At 51.5% G+C, this 22,481-nt stretch overlaps 1 protein-coding gene across 7 annotated transcripts in view; it reads left to right on the forward strand.

The window, feature by feature from the left end:
• Positions 1-22,481, forward strand: part of Ubr4 (ubiquitin protein ligase E3 component n-recognin 4) — a 108,087-nt gene that overhangs the window by 73,389 nt on the left and 12,217 nt on the right. For all 7 annotated transcript variants that reach the window (NM_001395108.1, XM_087549433.1, XM_087549435.1 and 4 more), the window contains 29 exon segments: positions 856-941; positions 1,848-1,935; positions 2,179-2,372; positions 3,046-3,285; positions 3,612-3,750; positions 4,367-4,492; positions 4,597-4,725; positions 5,411-5,754; positions 7,173-7,263; positions 7,540-7,624; positions 7,768-7,895; positions 8,441-8,570; positions 8,656-8,813; positions 9,108-9,217; positions 9,684-9,825; positions 10,131-10,212; positions 10,540-10,713; positions 12,376-12,497; positions 13,213-13,410; positions 14,008-14,088; positions 14,922-15,009; positions 15,448-15,575; positions 16,527-16,634; positions 17,057-17,176; positions 17,773-17,963; positions 18,381-18,554; positions 18,836-18,935; positions 21,262-21,480; positions 22,273-22,386. In NM_001395108.1, coding sequence (NP_001382037.1) covers positions 856-941; positions 1,848-1,935; positions 2,179-2,372; positions 3,046-3,285; positions 3,612-3,750; positions 4,367-4,492; positions 4,597-4,725; positions 5,411-5,754; positions 7,173-7,263; positions 7,540-7,624; positions 7,768-7,895; positions 8,441-8,570; positions 8,656-8,813; positions 9,108-9,217; positions 9,684-9,825; positions 10,131-10,212; positions 10,540-10,713; positions 12,376-12,497; positions 13,213-13,410; positions 14,008-14,088; positions 14,922-15,009; positions 15,448-15,575; positions 16,527-16,634; positions 17,057-17,176; positions 17,773-17,963; positions 18,381-18,554; positions 18,836-18,935; positions 21,262-21,480; positions 22,273-22,386 — 4,089 coding nt within the window.

Raw genomic sequence — 22,481 nt, forward strand, 5'->3', positions numbered from 1 at the left:
CCCCATGTGGAATCTTTTCTCTTGAGTGAAGAACATTATCATGGTCTTCTGCACACATGAAATCTCTACTGACTCTGTCTGTCTAGTGTTAGCAACATTCTGTGGCAAAGTGTTACAGTATCGTTACCGTTGAGTACAGTTCGCCTTTCTTCGGTCTAAATGTAGCATAGATGCACAGCCAAGAAGTGGGTCACACGGTAGCTGGCTCAGCCTGGGAATTAAGTACGGCTCATTGAGCTAGAGGGCCTGCTTGGGAGCCAGGAATAAGGCTGCAACTAGGTAACCACTGCTGACTTCTCCCTAAAAGTGAGGTAATCATTTTCCGAGTGACAAAGGCTGACTAGTGTCTGGGACTCTGGGTGCTTGTGAAGAAGGGAGACTCTTTAGCCAATTGGGAGTTAGGACAGCAGCTGGAAAGACAAAAGCAAGTCTTTTCCCAATAGGATTGATTGATTGCGTGAGTGAGTGAGTGGGTGGGTGAGTGAGTGAGCAAGTGAGTGAGTGAGTGGGTGAGTGAGTGAGCGAGTGGGTGGGTGGGTGGGTGAGTGAGTGGGTGGGTGAGTGAGTGAGTGAGTGAGTGGGTGAGTGAGTGAGCGAGTGGGTGGGTGAGTGAGTGAGCGAGCGAGTGAGTGAGTGGGTGAGTGAGTGGGTGGGTGGGTGGGTGAGTGGGTATGTGTGAGCATATGGGGGGTTTGGGGGATACATGTGGAGATCAGAGGAGAGCTTGCTGGAGTCAGTTCTCTCGTACTGTGTGGGCCTCTGGTCACTAGGTTTAGTGGCGACACCTCTATTCCAGAGGCTTCCTATGAGCTCAGGACTCAGGTTTGTAACCAATTCTTCGGAATTCTGTTTCAGTTGAAGGAGTACTCACAGAAGGCCGTGGAGATTCTGAGGACTCAGAACCACATTCTCACCAATCATCCCAACTCCAACATTTACAAGTGAGCTGTGCTTGCAAAAGTCCTGTGGTTTGAAGAGCAGTCACAGTTTCTGGAGTAGTAGTTTGCTTCCTGGAAGTGGTTGTGCATGGCCAAGTGCTCATGAACTCAGTGGTCCCTTCGGTGTCACCCAGCCTGTTCGCCTGCAGCTTTCTCTGGTGGAACCAAGGCCTTTGGGCTCTGGAGGTTATACAGATGTGATTGCCAAATGTGGGATGTGACCAGAGATAGTGGGAGAGCTGATTTCAAACCTTAACCTAACCAGATAAAGCAAGTCCACACAAACGTCTTCCTCTTTTATTAAAAGAAAAGGGACCCCTGTGTGTGTGCTTGTGATGTCTAGGGCCTTGCATGCCATGCTTACACGTGGAGGTCAGAGGTCAACCCTGAGGAGTCAGTTCCCTGCCCTTGCTGTGGGTTCCAGGGATTGATCTCAGATGGCCACACTTGCTCAGTAAGCTCCCTTCCCCTCCGACCCATTTGTCGGCCTTAGGGAAAGAAATGTTTGAAAGAGAACGTTGCTTAAGTTTGTGGTTTATTGTGACGTCGGCTTGGTATTGGCTTTTTAAGTGTGCATTTGTGTATGATATGTCTGTGTTCTTGTTTGTGAGCACATGTGTACAGCATGTAGGCGCCCCACGGCTCTTAGATGCTCTCCGTCTTACTTGATGAGGCAGGGCCTCCCAGTTGAACCCAGCGCTTGCTGATGTGATGCCAGTTTGCTCTAGCTCTCTCTGCTCTCCAAGTGCTGGAACTGTAGATAGGGTGCCATGCACATCTGACCCTCTGTGCCCGTGTGAACTGCAGTCCTTTCCCTTATACATATGCTCAGGGACCTGGAGAGGGAGATGGCTCTGGCATGGTCCTAGAAGGAGACTTTGCTGAAACTCAAACTCCTTTCTTTCCTAGTACCTTGTCTGGCTTAGTGGAGTTTGATGGCTACTACCTAGAGAGTGATCCCTGCCTGGTGTGTAATAACCCTGAAGTGCCGTTTTGTGTAAGTAATATCTAAGCAGGGCGGTCCTGAGGTTCTCGCCCTCTGGCTCACCTTCCCAAAGACTGTTGCTATTACTAGGGGTTCCTCTCAGTAGTAGCTGCCTGGCAGTGTGGATTCTTGCCTGACACACTGGGTACCTTGGGTAGAAACTTCATCTGTGGGTGGAGAGAGGGTTATGTTGATCAATGAAGAATGTAGATGGACGGATGCTCATTGCGCTGTTTTGTGTGCTCTTGTATTTAGTATATCAAGCTGTCTTCCATTAAAGTGGACACACGGTACACCACCACCCAGCAGGTGGTAAAGCTCATTGGTAGTCACACCATCAGCAAGGTGACAGTGAAAATTGGGGACCTGAAGCGGACCAAGATGGTGCGGACAATCAACCTGTATTACAACAACCGAACTGTGCAGGCCATTGTGGAGTTGAAAAATAAGTACGTGCTTTGCGGGTGTCCCTGAGTCTAGCTGTGCCCTGCAGGGTACAGACGCACACACTTAGGGGCTCTGTGTCCTCGCAGTCACAACAGTGTTGGCATGGGGAGAGCGAAGAGCAGGCAAGAAAGGTTCCCCTCAGCCTGCCCAGGCTGGGGGAGTGGAGGAGGGCCTCCAGGTTCTCTTGCCGTGTGCAAACCTCGTGCATTGGAAAGTAGTTGGCATTGGGGAAAGGCAGCTGTGCATCTGCTCAGAGAGAACGGATTCCTCTGCATTTTCTCCACTGCCGTTTCCATCCCTGCGTGTGCCTGCCCCCTTATCTGTCCCCAGCATCTGGGTTAGGCATGTCATAGGCCTAGCTGCATTGTGTTGACTCCCCAGGGACCAAGCAGTTTGTCAGAGTCTCAGTGTTACTGCTGAGCAGAAGTCGTTAAGGCTCAAGTGCTGCTATTCCCACAGAAGGAGCAGGCAGCTCGCAGTGATCAGTGACCCTGGTCTCTGCCTAAAATCTGCTCTGTTTTTGTTTTCAGAGGAAACCATAAGGGAATTTTTTTCTTTGAATGTCACTTAATTGCCTTAGGACACTAGGCAGGGTGGCCTGTCTCCCACCACCAGTCTGTCATCACGGAGGGTCGTGTGGGAGGCTTTCCCCATAGCTTTTGTTGTCTCTCCTAGGCCAGCTCGCTGGCACAAAGCCAAGAAAGTTCAGCTGACGCCTGGACAGACAGAAGTCAAGATTGACCTGCCTCTGCCCATTGTGGCCTCTAACCTGATGATCGAGTTTGCAGACTTCTATGAGAACTACCAGGCTTCCACAGAGACCCTTCAGTGTCCTCGCTGCAGTGCCTCTGTCCCCGCCAATCCCGGCGTCTGTGGCAACTGTGGCGAGAATGTATACCAGTGTCACAAGTGCAGGTGACGGGCCCGGGCAAGCATGTTCTGTGTTCCCTTCTGTAGCAGTGTCAGGATGAGCAAGGTGCCTGTCTGGTGCCTGTGGTTTAGAGGATTATGGAAGTGTATGGTCTGTGGGTGGGAAGAAGTGAGGAGGAGAAGGAAGAGGCAGAAGAGGGTGTGTGTGCATGGTTTGCTCTACTTACTCGGCCGCTCACACCCTCTCACTCGGCGGTTGCTGTCCCTTCAATAATTCCTGTTGTTGTTAGAATATAGAGTGGACACAGCCTTCCTCCTCCTCCTCACCCTAACCCTTCGTTCCCACTGACCTGGGCACTTCGATTATTCAGGTCCATCAACTATGATGAGAAGGATCCCTTCCTCTGCAATGCTTGTGGCTTTTGTAAATATGCCCGCTTTGACTTCATGCTTTATGCCAAACCTTGCTGCGCAGTGGATCCCATCGAGAACGAGGAAGATCGGAAGAAGGTAAGCCTGCATCTGGCCTAGGTCCCCACCACTGCTCGGCTCTGAACTTTGGAGGAGACCCGTGTAGTGTACTCAGCCTTCAGTTCCCAGTTCAGAGAAAAGCAGCAAGCATGGGCCTGGCTTTTGAGTAGAGTCCACGGCGACCAAAGATGTGCTAGGCTCAAGCATAGGAATTAGAGAAGTGTTGTTGGTGTAGAAACAGCATCTCAAGGAGCAGGCAATTCAGATTCAGAAGGACAGAAGGAGCTGGGTGGCATGTACTTCTTTGTCCCACAGTCAGCCTCAGCTGGGTCTAGTAGGAGGGCAGAGAAGAAGGGGGTACCTGTTCAGGGTGACAGAAGGACAAAATTTCTCACAGCACTTGTGCTGTTTGTGTCTGTGTGATCTGCCATGAGTCACTTCTCAGCACTGACTTGTGTGAATCCAGTCCATATGCATTGCATATCTCTCATAAGACTGATGTGCCACCTCCTAGGGCTGTTCTGAAGGACAGTGAGGAGCTATGTGCCTGCTCTGTGTTGGGACATGTTTCACAGGTGGCCAGCTGGGAGGGCCACGGAGGGAAAAATCAATCTGTAAAGTCTTACTTCCTTCAACCCCTGTCTTTCTGGTCTAGGCCGTTTCCAACATCAACACACTTCTGGACAAAGCTGACCGCGTGTACCATCAGCTCATGGGACACCGGCCCCAGCTGGAGAACCTGCTCTGCAAAGTGAATGAAGCAGCTCCAGAAAAGCCACAGGTGCTCCCAGACCGGAGGGTATGGGGTCAAGAGTGGGAGGCTGCCCTCCTTCGTGAGGTCATCCGTGGGGTGGAAGTCTGACACTTGACATCTTGGGATTGCAGGAAGACTCGGGAACAGCGGGAGGCATCAGCTCCACTTCAGCCAGTGTGAATCGCTACATCCTACAGCTGGCGCAGGAGTATTGTGGAGACTGTAAGAACTCATTTGACGAGCTCTCCAAAATCATCCAGGTAGGAAATGGGAGTCGCTTTATGCTTTCCGGGCAGCCTTTGCCCCATCCAGGCTCCCTATCCAGCCCAGTCTGTCCCACTGGTCCCACAGCTGCACCAGAAGCTCCTCCTGCCCTAAGGTGACGGCCACTTGTCAGATCTGTTTGCAGCCAGAAACAGCATAATGGAGGTGGGATGGACATTAGTAGGCAACAAATCCTTGCTTAGTAGAGGGATTCCAGGTTTTAAAAAGTAGTGCTAAGGTTCTGCTTCCTCTTCTTGGATGCCATGTTTACAGGCTAGAGGTTTAGAGCACCCCAGCTGCAGTCAGCCATGTTGCCTTCAGTGTTCCCACATGGTTTCTATAGGTAGGATGCCGGCCAGCGGCAGTGGACCCCCATCCTATAAGAGCAGCCAGTGGCCCTGCCCACTACGTTACTGATGACCTTTGCTCAGAAGAGATCTGATTCTTTAACCTTTTAAAAAATAGTGTTTGTGGCAAGTGAGGAGCTCAAGGCTGGGATTGTTCTGGTTTCCAGTGCTGACCTTGACCTTGGTCAAGCAGTCACGCAAATCGCCAGTTCCCTCCTGTTAAATGAGGATAAAAGAAATAAGTGGTAGGGTTATTGAGAAGAATTAACTGTATCATACACATTTCTCGTTTATTTATGTTCTGCCAATTTCTTTCTTATCTTTGCATTCTTAGAAAGTCTTCGCTTCGCGCAAAGAGCTGTTAGAGTATGACCTGCAGCAGAGAGAAGCGGCCACCAAGTCATCCCGGACATCCGTGCAGCCCACGTTTACTGCCAGCCAGTACCGTGCGTTGTCTGTCTTAGGCTGTGGCCACACCTCCTCCACCAAGTGCTATGGCTGTGCCTCAGCTGTCACAGAGCATTGTATCACACTGCTAAGGGCCCTGGCCACCAATCCAGCCCTGAGACACATCCTCGTCTCCCAGGGCCTCATCCGAGAGCTCTTTGATTACAACCTCCGCAGAGGCGCGGCAGCCATCCGCGAGGAGGTCCGCCAGCTCATGTGCCTCCTGACTAGGTCAGAGCTTCTTTCTTGATGCTGGAGTGGGGGCAGCAGTGATTCAGGGTTGAGCCAATTGGTTGGCTGGCTTACCCCAGAGGATGGGAGGGACATGGGAGGCGGGTAGATGTGGTTCCTGTGAGTGGCCTGTCCATGAGCTTTGTTGGCTCAGATGGTGTCCTGAGGGAACTTCCTGGGTCTTGGTGGGGGAGGAGAAGAGAGTGAAGAACTCTTGGACTCAAGAATATCCCAGAAAAAAAACTCAAGAAGAAGCAGAGGGGTATAGGGATGGGTGCTTAGACTCTGGCCAGAAAGGAAGGCTAGCTCAGGATCTGGCACTGTGCAGCATGTGCTTTGGATAAAAGACTCTTCCGAAAATTCCAGTTATAGTAAATACCTTAAAAATGGGCTGGAGAGGTGGCTTGGGCTAAGAGTACATGTACTCCACTTACAGGGGACAACTGGAATTTATCACCCGCCACCCACATTGGGTGGTTCACAATTATCTATAACTCCAGTTTCAGAGGATCCAGCATCCTCTCTGGCCTCTTTGGACATTGTACACATGTTAGAGAAACCCTCACAGTTATGCATGTATACATATGCATTATATATAATTAAATATATACATCTAATTAAAAGCAAATACTTGAATTTGAGTAAATAGCTCAGTACTGCTAAGTACTTTCTGTGGAGTGTGAAATCTGGGCCGTCTGAGGTGCTGGACACCTTTACAGGCTGTGCTGCTTACCCCCATTAACATGTCCTGAACACTAAGCATTGGACATGCAGTGGCTTACGTTCTAATGACAAAAACATTGGAAATAAGGTTTCCCAGCTAGAACAGGGCTGGCAGTCCCAGCTATAGATGGCTTCTCTGCAGCGTGGTCCATGAGCACAGTCTTTCTAGGAACAAGGCTGTGGGCTGCATGTGCAGCAGCAGCTCCTGGAGGGGCTGAGGCGGGTGTGTGCCGGATGCCAAGTGGATAGGCCTACGAAACTAGAGGGGCAAGGACACAGGGGCACAAAGAGTGGGGAGGGGTGGGGAGCACCCGAACAGCAGATCCCCGGGGTCTTGGATGCCATTTGAGGGTGCATTTTGTTACTAGAAAGGTATATAGCTGGGAAGTGAAAGTGAGGTGGTGTGCAGGAAGTGACATGGGGCCCACACTGAGTGTGGACTCAGGTTTCGGAGATGGACACCAGCAGCTCCTGGGGCCCTGCCGCCTGCAGTGTGGACTTCCGTGTTAATGCTGCTCTTCCTTCTATGCCTGTCTTGTAAGGGGACTATGGTAGTCCTCCCATCAGAGACCCCTTAAGATAAAAGATGTAGTCTTGTTCCTGGGAAGAAGGTAGAAAAGTCTAGGCCTGTCGTTGGGAAGAGGGGCCTTGCGACTTTCATTGTGACTAACAGGACTCCCGCTTTGCTTCCTCAGAGACAACCCAGAGGCCACCCAGCAAATGAATGACCTGATCATTGGCAAAGTCTCCACTGCACTGAAGGGCCACTGGGCTAATCCTGACCTGGTAAGCAGACCAGCTCCTGTCTGACCTCTCCCTCATGGTCCTCTGTGTCCCTGACCTCTTCTCGAGGCCAGTGTTGGAGACTGAGGTAGGAGAGAGTGGCCTGCCTGCTTGCAATATTCATGTCCCAGCTGAAACTTGTAGTACAGGGTTTCCTGTATCCCCTTGTCCTGGTAGGACACCCATGACTGGAAATTTTAGGGGGGTCCTATAATCAGAGCTCACCCTGGCCCCTGGACTCTTACCCTGCTCATTCTCCTCGTCCTGCACACTTTCCAGGCTAGCAGCCTTCAGTATGAGATGCTGCTGCTGACAGACTCCATCTCCAAGGAGGACAGCTGCTGGGAACTCCGCTTACGCTGTGGTGAGCTTGGGACCATTGGGTGGGCACTTTTCAGAAAACCAAAAGGCGCAACCTTGGTACCCGGGTGAGAGGTGGGAGCCCTTAGGCAGCCTTGTTAGTGCAGTGGCCCACGTGCACTGACTGTGATTCCTTTCCATCCCCAGCACTCAGCCTTTTCCTCATGGCTGTGAACATCAAAACGCCAGTGGTTGTTGAGAACATCACCCTCATGTGTCTGCGGATCTTACAGAAGCTGATTAAACCACCTGCCCCAACCAGCAAGAAGAACAAGGTGCTGTGGTGGGGATGGCAGGGCTGGGGAAGATACATGGCCTCTGAGTGCTAGCTCACTGACTGAGGTGAGCACCAGGCTTTAGTTTACTTTAGTGAAGCACCAGTCTTGGCTTTAGTACAGCACAGGTAGGTTGGAATCTGGGGGACATGTGAAGTAATAAAAACTCAACAGCATGAAAGCCTAGAGCAGTAAGGCCTTTGAAAACTCCGTGGATCTAAGGATGGTCTGACTTCATTAGTGTCTAGAACGGGACTGCCTGTGGTTCCAGCCAGGCAGACTGCTCAGTGGTCTTCATTAAGTGGGCAGTAAAACTCCACTTTATTCCCAAGGAAGTGTAGCCACATGTGTGGCTGTAGGGAGCCAGCACTTCCAAGTCTGTAGCCTCAGTCGGTGTGGAAATAACACTTCTCACGTGGGTGCAGATAAGGGTTAGCAAGAGCCCCTATTGGGCCATCAGAGCTGCATGCCACCCTAGAGTGTTGGTGCCATCCCAAGATGGGGCCCTCTGCTGCAAACACTCACCTTGTGCTGCTCCCGTCCAGGACGTCCCTGTGGAGGCCCTCACCACGGTGAAGCCGTACTGCAATGAGATCCACGCGCAGGCTCAGCTGTGGCTCAAGCGAGATCCTAAGGCATCCTACGAAGCCTGGAAGAAGTGCCTGCCTATCCGAGGTGTGCCTCTCCCTCTGCCACTCCCAACAGCTCCTGTGTTCACTGGGCTTTCACACTTACCCCGCCTGCCATCTTTGCCTTGCAGGGGTAGATGGCAACGGGAAATCCCCCAGCAAGTCCGAGCTCCACCGGCTCTACTTGACTGAGAAGTATGTGTGGAGGTGGAAACAGTTCCTGAGTCGGCGGGGGAAGAGGACCACCCCACTTGACCTCAAGCTGGGCCACAACAACTGGCTGCGGCAGGTGCAGCCTCTCAACGGGTCCCTTGCATGTGCCCTCTGCTTTCCATTCACTGTTCAGTCACTTCCTTTCAAATAGAAGTCCTTAAGTGTGGCCACCAACAGGGACAGGCCATCAGAGCTGTCCTCTGCTCTCTGACATCCCACCCTGGCCCTCACAGGAACAAGCCAGTGATGGCCTATAGCCAGGGGCGTGTTACCTGGTGCTGTGGACCCTTCCCTTTGTCTGGATGGGTGGACGTCAGTTCATGCTGTGGGTATCCTGAGCCAGCAACATTTCCTCTCCCTTGTCTGCCAGGTACTCTTTACCCCGGCAACACAGGCAGCACGGCAGGCAGCCTGTACTATCGTGGAAGCTCTTGCTACTGTCCCCAGCCGCAAGCAGCAGGTCCTTGACCTCCTCACCAGGTACCATGTGGGGTGGGTGGGGACAGTGGCTAGCATAGTTGAATGCCTTTCCCTCGCTCTTGGGTTAGTACACAGGGCTGGGAGGTACCCAGAGTAGTATATAACCACCCCGATCTCGGCCACAGGAACAGACAGCGCTTTAGGGTATCAGTGGTAAAGCGGCAGTGGGTGTCTGTTGAGCGCCTCTGAGCACAGACGTAATTGTCACTCATTGTCCTCCGCAGTCCTCAGGCAGTGAGCACGGAGACACAGATGCTCAGAGGCTTGGCAGCCATTCCCTGAAGTGTTGTGAATCCTTTCAGCGAGGGAAGTGTGGGGTTTCTCAGATGACCTCCATCCACCTGGAGGAGGAGAAGGAGGAGGAGGAGGAGGAGGAGGAGGAAGAGAGGCTGAAAGTAGATACCAAGGAGGGAGCTCCTGGCTCTGGGTCCTTAGTGCTCTCTAAGGGTGTCCCATGTCCGTGCAGTTACCTGGACGAGCTGAGTGTGGCTGGGGAGTGTGCTGCAGAGTACCTGGCTCTCTACCAGAAGCTCATCGCCTCCTGCCACTGGAAAGTCTACCTGGCTGCTCGGGGAGTCCTGCCCTACGTGGGCAACCTCATCACCAAGGTGATGGATCTGTCCCTCCCCCACTTCTTCTTTCTCTACTTTTGTCAGTTCTTGCTTGCTGAGAAGACACATTTGTGGAATTAATTAGTTTCCAGACTTTACTGTAATTCGGATGGCTGTGCCGTCTGTTAAGGGTATTTGAGCTGCTTCGGGGTAAACAGTCTCTCAGCAATGCTTCAGCCTCTTTGGCCTCTCGGAAAGGCATTTTTTAAGGATTAGAATGGATGTGTGGCTTAAGCACCTCTGATGGGGACTGCGTCCTGGGGCGGAGGTGGCCTCATTGCACTGCTTGTCGCCCTGTTTAGGAAATCGCCCGCCTGCTGGCCTTAGAGGAGGCCACACTGAGCACAGACCTGCAGCAGGGATATGCCCTCAAGAGTCTCACAGGTAGAGCCATTAGCCCCTCCCTTGGGTGTGCTCCTGGGGCCAGTGCACGTCTCCCTCTAGAAGTTCTCTTCCTTGATGGGCCTGCGCGTTTGAGCTCCTCACTGCCAGCTATTTGACTCATTGGGCATCTCCTTGCTTTTTGGTTTTCTTGTTTCTTTTTTTTTTTTTTTCTTTTTTTTCGGAGCTGGGGACCGAACCCAGGGCCTTGCGCTTGCTAGGCAAGCGTTCTACCACTGAGCTAAATCCCCAACCGGTTTTCTTGTTTCTGTGGTAGCCCAGGCCTGCTGTGTCCTGCAGATCTTACGGCAGTATCTCCTGTCCCCGCAGGCCTCCTCTCCTCCTTTGTAGAGGTGGAGTCCATCAAGCGTCATTTCAAGAGCCGCTTGGTGGGCACTGTGCTGAATGGGTACCTGTGCTTGCGGAAACTAGTGCTGCAGAGGACCAAGCTCATCGATGAGACCCAGGACATGCTGCTGGAGATGCTGGAGGACATGACCACAGGTAACCCTGCCCACTCCGCTTGGAGTAGGTGAGATGCACACAGATGTTGTTTCTTGGTACCACAGCACCAAAAGGCACACAGCTCTTGGGTTTGGGAGAGAAGCCTGTCTGACGAGCATGGTGGTGCTTAGTGTTAGCCCTCGAGCTGGGCTCATCGGTGCTTTTCCTGTGTTGAGCTCCCAGAGAAGGGAGAGGTAGAGGTCTCAGGCTGGTGTCTCCAGTCATCTGGGATGTTCTCATTGTCTCTCGTCAGTGGCCTTGCTGTGTTCTCCATAGCTGTTCTCATCCCTGTCTTTCTTCTGTACTGTTCAGCCTGTTAATCTGCTGTTGTTCTTATAGCTCAAGATTTTGTAGCCAAGAAACCTCCTGTTTATAGAGCACATTTGTGCCTGGTCAATCACTCGAAAGTTTAAAGTTCCCAGGCCCATTTGTGTTTGCTTTTCTGGTTTCTAGATGGTGTTCTCAAACTGGTATTTTATGATTTGGAGTTGTGAATTCCTATTCCTGAAGTTTATTATGGAAATTCTTTAGAAGCAAAGAATGATAATACCTGCCTTTATCCCAGCACTTGGGAGGTTGAGGCAAGAGGGCAGACACAACCAAGACAGGAGCTAGAAAGAGAGCTCAGTGGTCAAGAACACCCGCTGCTCACGCAGGGCCTGGCTTTGTTTCCATGTTAGACAGCTCACGACCACTCACAGGATCCAGCATCATCCTCCTGTCCCCTAGAGGTGCCTGCACTTCAAACACATGCACATGCACATTCACATGCAGATATCAGTGAAAATTCAATAAAAGCAAAGAGGAAAAATAAATTCTTTAGGCCCCATGCAAGCTGGTCTTCTCCACACGCGTTTGTGACTGCTGCCTCTGTAAGGGCCCCTAGGCTGTCCCTGGCATGCCGTCATCCAACTTCCTCAGACTTCGAGGGATTGTGGAATTTGGGTGTCACTCGAGGGAGGGGATAGCATTTAGCTCTCACTTGTCCCTCCCCCATTACCATTTTTGTAAGGAAGGACAATTTGCCTTCAGTTATGTGACTGTAGAAGAGAGAAGGTGGCTCTAGTTGACCTTCACAGCGAAGCTGGCTGTGCTCCTGAGGGGGCAGCTGTGTGATGGCCAGGGCTCCAGGCCGCTCCCCACTGGCTCCTCATCTCGGCTGACTGAGGCTCTGTCTCCAGCACTCACTTCCTGCAGGCCGTGGGAACTAAAGCTTCATGGGAACTAAACCAAAACCACTGTGGGCCCTGCTTCTCTGGGGCCCTGAGTTCTTTCCTTTGGTGGGCTTTTATTCTTCACTAGTGTAATAGTTCACCGATGGTTTGAGCTTTTTTTCAACTGACAGGAGTGAAAAGTTACTCTAGCCAACTTCATCTGCCTGGCTTCCCAAAAGGGAAGTCCTGTGTTGCTTTTGAGAACCTGTTTTGGCAAAGGAGGTATAGTCCTTCTCCTTAAGGAAAGTCGTGCTCTCAGAGAGACTGGAACAAGCACATGGTTTGACTTGGGGTGGAGGCTTCTCATTGAGTGTCGCTGATGTTACTGTATAGAGTGTTCAGAAACCTAGCAGGCAGGAGGTGCCTGTCAGAGAAGGTGCTTCATTGTCTCAGCTCAGCTCATGCAGGCGAGGCTCTTCCCTGACTCCTTTGGCCACTTTCTTGGCAGGTACAGAGTCTGAAACCAAGGCCTTCATGGCTGTGTGCATTGAGACAGCCAAGCGCTACAATCTGGATGACTACCGGACTCCTGTGTTCATCTTTGAGAGGCTGTGCAGCATCATCTACCCTGTAAGCAGCGTGCTTGCTCCCCACAACCCACGGGTGTCAGCCTCAGTGACTTGCCCACAGGGTGGATAACTTAGTATCTTTATCCCCAGATCCACTGACAGAGTGGAAACAGCTTACTAATTTCCCTCCTCTAACAAGGGAAGCCAGTGGTCTTTTTACCTGAAGGCCAAGATTAACCCTTCTTAAAATTAGGCCTCACCTCCTGTTGCATGGGCAGCAGCAATTCTGGGGTAGAGTTGGGTATATTGGGTATATTGCTGTCCTTCTCTTCTGCACCTTGGGTTCTTCAGGCATGCACGCCACATGTGTGTCTTTCCTATGGTCTGGCTCAGAGACCTTTCTCATTGTTGAGGGAAACAGCAACATTCTTGGTTATTGATGGCATCAAGGTTGGCCTGTCAGAGATTGTCACAGAAAGAAAAAAGCCCCTTCTCTGCTCCAAGTTTCCAGTGAATCTTGCCTGGCCTCAAACTGGTCCACATCTCATTGGACAGCACCTCGCTCCTGTCTCCCTGGCCATTAGGCCATCTCTTGTTAATCTGTAAGGGACACATGAGCTTCAGGCTGCTGAGTGGTGATTTCCATGGTCTCTGGCCACCTGCCGGTCAACATGTTTAATGAGTAGGCATGGTGTTCTTGCTGTGTTTTCATTCTGGTGCCCACAGAACCGCTCAGTGCTGGTCCCTTCCCACACGTTCCTCTTTCTATCCCTTAGGAGGAAAATGAAGTCACTGAGTTCTTTGTGACCCTGGAGAAGGACCCCCAGCAAGAGGACTTTCTACAGGGCAGGATGCCCGGAAACCCATATAGCAGCAATGAACCAGGCATTGGGCCTCTTATGAGGGACATAAAGAACAAGATCTGCCAGGACTGTGACCTGGTGGCTCTTCTGGAGGACGACAGTGGGATGGAGGTAAGAGCTGGGCTGTGCTGGTCACTCACCAGGAGCACAGCTTTGAGCCACTGATTAACCTTGTAGGAGGTTAGTCTGTAAAGTGGGCTAATGGGTCCAGTCTCCCTGTCTCTCCTGCTGTAGAGGAGGAGGGCTCTGACCAGCCCTGGCCTGGAACAGCAGGTGCTTGATGGTTGTTGTTTGGAGCGGTGGTAGGCCTTTGTCACCGTTGCTTCTGGCAGGGTTTTCTAGAGATTGCAGGTTAATGGAGCCCCAGGAGTCATGGTGTTTTGACACCAGTATGTGGATCATAGCCCCTGTTAATACCCAGAGCCTTGTAGATTCTGACAGACTACTTATTGGGTCTGGCATTACCATCAGTATGATTAAAGGCAAAGGTGATTTTTTTTCTGGTGTTCAAGATGAAAAGTCTTCAGTTGGATCTAAACTGGAGTCCATGTGGATTAAACATTTGTCCCCCAACGTTGTACACATAAAATGCTGGGTGTTGTGCATGCACATGCATTTCCCTGGAGAGTGAGCTTTGACAGGGCCCTGTGATGAGCCACAAGGGTAGCCTGTGAGCTTCCTTGTCATAATTTCTCCTCTGTTTTCCAGCTTCTAGTGAACAATAAAATTATCAGTCTGGATCTTCCTGTGGCTGAGGTTTACAAGAAGGTCTGGTGTACGACCAATGAGGTATGTGCTTGCTTTCTCCAGGAGCTGTGTGTGGGCTGCCTTTTCTGCCCTCAGGACTGGCCAAGTGGAGTTGCTGTGAATCACCGTGGCCTTGTGGCCACTGTAGCTTTACTTCCTTTCTGAAGAAGTGCATTGTGTTGCCAGATCGGGAGGCATCTGGCTGTTGTCAGTCAGATAGCTTCAAGGAGGCGTGCGTGAGCCTTGTGCCTTTGCTTTTCTCTCAACTGAGGTTGGGCCTCTTGGGTCCCCAGCTTGGTGCCTGGCACAGGCAGACTCTCCCGACGGCTTCTTCTGTCCATTCCAGGCTATGTGTGTGTTAGCCTGCTGATTGGGATGAACCCTCTTTGTCTCTGATGAATGAAGACCCTGGTCTGTCTGTGGGCAAAGAGTGACGCATCTGCTCTGGGTTCCTGAAATTTGTACCACATTCTTTGGTTCAAATACAGTTGTTTGTCCTCTAGCCCCAGTAGGCAGAGAGAAGAGAGAGCTCTTCCTGAGATCAGCACAGACTTAGAATTGGGCCTTTACTTCTAGCCTAGTCAAGTATGCTGTCGAAACAAAACACTCAGGAAGTAGTGGTTGGAGCTCTTGCCTACCCAGTGCTCTAATGGAGTCCAATAGGATTGTGTGTCTGTAGTGCTTCTCACAGAGCCTGGCCTGCAGCAGGCACTGAACAGAGCGAATCTCTTCCACAGCCTTTGAGTCCAGTCCCTGTCTTGTTAAAGAAACGGAGGCTCACATCACCAAGGCATTGAGCAAGTCCAAGGGTGAAGAAGGCTTGCAGTTTTCTAGGCCTGTTTATGAGTCTACCTTTCCAACTTTTCTCTACCTAGGGAGAGCCCATGAGGATTGTTTATCGAATGCGGGGGCTACTGGGCGATGCCACCGAGGAGTTTATCGAGTCCCTGGACTCCACCACAGGTACAGCCCTCTCCACATATGATACTGCATGTTGGACTTCAGCTAGAGCAGACATGTCTCAGAGTATGGTGGCCTGTGCTCTGCATCACACTGTAAGGGAGAAAGGCATCTGTGGGCTGACATAGGTACCTGTTGGGATGAAAACATTCAGGCTGTCAAGGGAAAGATTCAGTTAGCAGGCTTGTGTTCAGATTTCTCTCTGCTTGGTTCTCTGTTCCGTTGACAGTGGTATTTGCTTGTACTTTGCTATAATAGCAGAAAACTGTAGTGGACCGAACCTCTGAGCAAGGCCCCTATGGGAGTGAGTGCAAATCGGTTATAGTCCGACCTTAATTCCAGCTAGGGAAAGGGCTGTGTGCTCTCAGCCCAGGAGAGCACTGATCTAGGCAATACGTACATTTTGAACTTGTGCTCCTCTTGGTTTCCCTTTTCCCCCAGATGAAGAAGAGGACGAAGAGGAAGTGTACAGAATGGCCGGTGTGATGGCCCAGTGCGGGGGTCTGCAGTGCATGCTGAACAGACTGGCAGGAGTCAAAGATTTTAAGCAGGGGCGCCACCTTCTAACAGTGAGTTGTGGGCAGTATGACTGCCAGGCTCTATGTGAAGCCGTGGTCGTTGAGCTACTTGACACTAGAGGGCAGTGTGGTACAGCAGAGACCAGTGCTAGTGCTGGCTTTCCCCAAACCTTGGACATCTGGGATTCCCAGTGCTCCCTCTTCCCGGCCCCACTGCCTTAGATCTGGGCTGTGGCAGTCTTCTCCCGTACCTCTTTAGTGATCAGGAACCATGACTGCTTCTCTCTGTAACCGCTCTTAATGCCAGTCATTGTTGGTTTACGGTTGCCTTTAAACTAGATTCTCCCTCCGTCGTAGGCTGTTGTTTGGAGGGTCATGTGTCTCACTAGTCTGGGGATTCCAGAGTCACCACAGAGACCTCACTAATATCTTTACCTCGTGGGCTGTAGAAGGACAAACACTCTTGTGTCATTTGAATGGCCTACCTGGTTTTTGGCCTCCATAGGCTATGTCCGTTAGGATGTTTGTCTGCTGCTAGTTCAGAAACTTGGTTGGTGCTAGGTTTCCCCAGGATAGTGGGACACCAACCACTTGGTTCATTAAGAACCACTGTCACTTCCGTCATATAGGGGAACAGAGAATGCGGGAGAATGTTGCCACTTAAGATGCTGACCTGGTATGAGAGCCCAGGGTCACCTTGCTGTTCAGAAGGAGTGGCTGCTGCCTGAGAAGTCGCCTTAGAGCAGCGAATCTCAGCCTGTGGGTTGTGACCCCTTCAGAAGTCACATACCAACTTTCCTGCATATCAGATATTTACATTACAGTAGCAAAATTAATTTTATGTTTGGGGTCACCACACCATGAGGAGCTGTATTAAAGGGTCGCAGCCCTAGGAAAGTTGAGAACCACTCCCCATACTTTTCTGTGGATATGTCTTCGGCACTTGTACACCGTATGCTCATGGGTGTTCTCACGGACCTCTGGGCTGGCCTCTCTTCACAGGTGCTCCTGAAGCTGTTCAGTTACTGTGTGAAGGTGAAAGTCAATCGGCAACAGTTGGTCAAGCTGGAAATGAACACCTTGAATGTCATGTTGGGGACTTTAAACTTGGTAAGGAGTGTGGGCTCTAGATGATGAAGAGGGAGCTTTGGCACACCTGAGAAATTGCAGTACCAGACCTGATCCTTCAGCTGACTCTCTAGATGGCTCCCACTCATGCTCTTCAGAGCTTCCTGTCCCTTTGCTGAGTGTAGACTCAAGACCAGGAGCAGGAATTCAATAGACAGAATTAACACTGCAAAAAAGTAGGGGACATCACATTTCCACATCTTCTTCTCTCTCTCTCTCTCTCTCTCTCTCTCTCTCTCTCTCTCTCTCTCTCTCTCTCACACACACACACACACACACACACACACACACACACACACACACACACTTCCACATCTTTTCACACACATACGCCTAGCCCCTGGGCTTTAAGACCATGGGAGGCGACTGACTGTGTCCTGAGAGTCCCTGCGTCTCCCCTTCAGGCTCTGGTAGCTGAGCAAGAGAGCAAGGACAGCGGAGGAGCAGCGGTGGCTGAGCAGGTGCTGAGCATCATGGAGATCATTCTAGATGAGTCCAATGCAGAGCCCCTGAGTGAGGACAAGGTGAGTGGGACCTAGTCCTTCTGCCCACAGACACTGGGAACACACAGTGGGCTTATCTGGAGCTAGCTGAGCTCAGCCCAGAATGGCTGAACCCTCTCATGTTAGAAATAGCCAGGTTCTACTCTGGCTGATATCATTGCACTGAGTCTGTAACCTTTGCATTCAGGGAAACAAAGCTGCCAAGGAAGCGTCTCAGTTTGATGGTGCCCACTAATAGAAGCAGCCATGACCTGGCTGAGTAGGCAGTGTCGTCATTCAACCCTTCACTCTACAGTTGGCCTCACTTGTGACTGATACAGTTAGGCCTGGGGTTGAAATCGGTCTGTGATGCAGTCTCCCCTGTCTGTACCTGGAACTTCCTGCCTCCTGGGGCTGGTGATTCGGCCAGGCCTGTGCTCCCAGGAGTAGATAACATCTCTGTTCTCCTGGGAGAGCAGGATGTTGTATTGGTGTAGCCATCGCTGTGGCTGGGAAGCTCATCAAGGGAACCCACGCTGCTTATTGTTCCCCAGCAAGCACTGAGTAATAGTTCTGACTGGAACTATGGGAGTGCTTGGCTACAGCCACCATCCTGACTCCCAGCTTCTCTGTTGCAGGGCAACCTCCTCCTCACAGGTGACAAGGATCAACTGGTGATGCTCTTGGACCAGATCAACAGCACCTTCGTTCGTTCCAATCCCAGCGTGCTGCAGGGTTTGCTGCGTATCATCCCATACCTGTCCTTCGGAGAGGTGGAGAAGATGCAGATCCTGGTGGAGCGGTTCAAGCCATACTGCAGCTTCGATAAGTAGGAGCCTGGAGTTGGATACAATGAGCCTCGGGGAGCCCACAGAAATCCAAGCTGGTCTTGTGAGGCTGAGCAGAGCTGCCGGGGTTTTGGTTGAGTGTGTGTGTCCATGGTCCAGCATGTAGGAGCTTTGTTTAGCTGGAGAGACGGCCACCCAATCCTGGTGTGTCAGAGCAGGAGGAGGAAGGGTATGAGAGGGGAAAGGGCCTCACGGCGCAGGGAGCTGTGTTTGCAAAAGCCTGAAGATGCAAAAGACACTGCAAGCTTGGGTACAGGGTAGGCAAGGGGAGAGTCCTGGTCTGAGGGTCTCCTTTCCCAGCTGGGTTTAGAATGGATCCTGTAGGCGGTTCACCTCGTTGTTAACCAAGAGGGTGACTGAGCTCTGTCTTCATGCTGAGACTCTTTATGCTCTCCTAGGTACGATGAAGACCATAGTGGGGATGACAAAGTCTTCCTGGATTGCTTCTGCAAGATTGCTGCTGGTATCAAGAACAACAGCAATGGTCATCAGCTGAAGGACCTCATCCTGCAGAAGGGAATCACCCAGAGTGCCCTGGACTACATGAAAAAGCATATCCCCAGTGCCAAGAAGTAAGGCCCTCTCTGGGGCACATGGAGTTTTCCCAGCATCTAGCACGGTGCTTCTTCTGTGCCCTCTGCCCCTCCCCCTCAGGGACATGTCCAGCCACTGTAGAACCCTGAGGCTTTTCTGCTTCTGTTCCAGTGCTTGTTGTTATCCGGCTTCTGAGCTGGGTTTGCCCTTAGTGGTCCCTTACTGCCTTCTTGAAAAGAACCCTGTTCAAACCAGCCAGAACCAGCAGCAGGTTTCCAGCACTTCTTCCTGGTTGTTGACACCCTTGTCTGTCTTATAGTTTGGATGCTGACATCTGGAAAAAGTTTTTGTCTCGGCCTGCTCTGCCATTTATTTTGAGGCTTCTTCGGGGTCTGGCCATGCAACACCCTGCCACCCAGGTGAGTGGCCAGCATGTCTGTGGACCTCACTCTGCAGGCAACAGACATGATGGGTAACAGGAGGGAGTCATGGACAATCTTGGTGTAGAGCCGGCAGGTCACCTGTAGTGTGGCTTAACCTAGAGCTTGAGGCTCATCTAGTTGTCCTTGTGTGCTCGACGGTGAGCTCCACATGCAGGGCTCAGCCAGTAGCTGTGAACTCCAGAGTTCTGCCTGCAGTTGCGAGCGATTGACGCCATCACCACCACCTCCTGCTCTGCCTCAGGCAGCCGACAACTTCCCATGGCCCTGACCTTCTGAGGTAGATTCCAGAATCATACAAGGGAGGAACGAGAGCCCGGATAGTGTCCTCCACCCTCCACACATGCGCACCCGCTCACATGGGCACATCACACACACACCAGTTATAGGACACTGCAAGCTCTCCTGGAGCACAGGCCCACTTTACACTTATAGCAGCAGGTGAGTGGCCCAGTTCTCTGCATTCCCACCACACTGCTGGCTGTTTTTACCTCAGTCATGTTGCTGAGTGTGGTGTCCTGGCTGTGGTTTTGACTGGCATTTCCCTGCTGGTTAATGATGCTGCACAACTTTTCTAGGGCTTTGTGTCTTTTGCATGAAATGGCTTTGTGTTTTCTGTTTTCTAGGTGGATGCTATAAGGTTTAATGCTGCCTTTTGAGAGTCCTCGGAGTTAGTAGTTTTGCTTTTATAGTGTTCTGCATTGAGCATAGTTCTGGGTTGTCATCTGGAAGCCTGTTCTGATAACGCCCCCCAGCATAGGCATAGTGAAGGTCTTACCAGATCTGCCGGTAGATAGCCACAGTTGATAGGCCTCTGTAGGAAGATTTTGCATACATTGTCTCTACTTCTTACAACAGCTGTATTTGCATAGGAGACTAAGGAACAGAGCTCTGATTTGGCCAAGGGCAACATGTGATGGCTATTCACACATCTTACTATGTAGCCCTAGTTGGCCAGGTCTTCCCTATGAAGCCCAGGCTAGCCTCAAGCTCCCAGCAGTTCTCCTGCCTCAGCTTCTGAGTGCTCTGATTCCAGGTGTGCACTGCTATACTCAGCATAGGAGTGTGGCTCTCCTCACAAGGGCAGCACTCACTACATGTGCTACCAAGAGCTCAGACAGGTGATTGATGGGTGCTGGGGTTTGTCATGATTGACTGGTGGCTGCTTGGAGAGAGAAGGGGCTCGGTAACTTTAGGACTCTGTCCAGTCCTTTGGTTGAGTGATGAGGGGAATGGCCGTGGCATCAGAGGAGACAAAGAGGCTCAGGGTACAGAGAGGAGGGTGGCAAAAAGATCCTGTGAGTGTGTGCTACCCTCCCCACTTGTGTATGAGCTTCGTGTGGACAAGGTGTGGGTGGTTTTCTTACTCCTGCTTTACACACATCTCCATGTACACACATGCATGCTCATAGTAAACACTTAGGGTGTTGAGTTTAGGGTGTGGGTGCCTGTGGAAAAGTTTGCAAGGTCTTAAACATGGGCTCACTCAGCGTTTCGGAGCAGAGGCAGGAGATAACATGCAGCTTTGCTGAGGTGTGAGTTCCTACAGTGAGGGTGGATTTACGAGTTAGTGAGTGATCTGAGGCACCAGCTTAAGCTTTCACTCTGAGGTTAGGCCTGCTGCTTTCTGTTTTCCCCACACATAGGAGAACTTCACCACTGATGTGATGGCGAGGGGGCTTTTCAGCCATGCTGTGAGACCACCCACTGGGCTGACCTGGAGGCCTTTCTCCTCTGCACCTGCCTCCTCTCCCATCACATAGTGCCACAGGCCCTGAAGGAGCCTTGCCAAGAACAGGCTTTATAGCTATTTAGCTTGTTGTTATCTCTACTCCCACAGGCTGGAATTTTGCCTCTAGTATCTTGTAGGCTGGGAGAACTGCCACCAGGTTTGATAGCTGCAGATGTTCATGCAGAACTTGGGGAGTTCCTATGAATTCAGGGCCTCTGCCCCAGTGTCCTGTACAGGCCCTGCTGGGCGCTTCACGTGCTGTCTCACCTTTCACCCTTACGGCTGCCTTGACCTTGCCCCCATTTTATTATGTGGGATTCAAGAGCTGATGCGTGGAGGAACTAGTCAGAGGTCACAGGAAAACCAAACTCTCGAGTGCTCTGACCTCTGAAGCCAGTCACACAAGACAAGCTTGTGCATTTTGACTGACTATAGACTGGGCCTGGGTGGCAGGCTCTCTCCATAACTGCACAGGTTGTGCATGTTGTTGATGATCAGAGGCTTTGACCAAGCCTTAGTGGAAGGCCACCTCCATGACAAGATAACTACATCTCGCTAGTTCTCTCTTGATAGGTTCTGATTGGAACGGACTCCATCACAAGCCTGCATAAGCTAGAGCAGGTGTCCAGTGATGAGGGCATTGGGACCTTGGCCGAGAACCTCCTGGAGGCCCTAAGAGAACACCCAGATGTGAACAAGAAGATTGACGCAGCCCGCAGAGAGACCCGGGCAGAGAAGAAGCGCATGGCCATGGCCATGAGGCAGAAGGCTCTGGGAACTCTGGGCATGACGGTAAAGTCCCCACCGTGGGCAAGGTAGCACCACAGGCAGACTGGTGCTTCCCAGCAGAACTGGGCTTGACAGTGTGTGAGGGTGCATGGAGGAAGACAGGAATTAACTGTGCCGGGTGCTTTCAGGTGTGGCTACTGCTATGCCACCCAGGGGTTAGGGGTACTTGGGGTAAAATGACCTGACAGGTTTGTGCAAATGGTAAAAATGGAGATACTGACTACTGCGTATCCTGGATCTAGTGCATGCCAGACACTTGAAGACCTCAAATGTCAGCTGTACTTGACATCACTATTCCCATTTCTAGATAAAGAAAGTAAAACACTGGCCACAGCATGTAGCTACTTAGTACCGAACAAGACTTTGCACAGGGTCTGGTCAACACAAAGGGCTCTGTTGTCCTACTTTGGAAGAAATGGTGGCCCTGAAAGACCCTTATCTTAACAAGCAAACTCATGTGTCAGCAGTTTGACCCTTGCTGGGGACAGTAAATGATCAGAGCACAGCAGCCCTTGGCAGCCGAGATGTGGCGTTGGCACAGAACGAAGGGGCTTTTGGTAACAAATGGCGACGTAGCAGCACGGCAGCTTCCTGCTGCGTGGTTTCCTCTGCTTTGGTGGCTCCTCAACAAATGTAGGGTCCCTCAATAGACGGCAGTGACGAGGGCAGGTGGGTGGCTTAGTGCTCCGCCACTTGCCTAGCCTACCAGCACAGGACAGTAGAAGGCCTCTTCTGTGTGGTCATCCCAAGCCAGGGTGAGAGGGTGTGTGACACGCTGCCTGTGCTCTTCTCCAGACAAACGAGAAGGGTCAGGTGGTGACCAAGACTGCGCTCCTGAAGCAAATGGAAGAGCTGATTGAGGAGCCCGGACTCACGTGCTGCATCTGCAGGGAGGGGTACAAGTTCCAGGTATGGCGCTGGGCAGTGGGCACAGCCTGGCTCTGTTAGGACATGTCTGTCTCCTGCGAGGCCTTTTGTACTGACATCGATAGGCTTGTGCTTTG

This window comes from Rattus norvegicus, chromosome 5 (genome assembly GCF_021556685.1).
Source record: "Rattus norvegicus strain SHRSP/BbbUtx chromosome 5, alternate assembly SHRSP_T2T, whole genome shotgun sequence".
Taxonomy (NCBI): domain Eukaryota; kingdom Metazoa; phylum Chordata; class Mammalia; order Rodentia; family Muridae; genus Rattus; species Rattus norvegicus.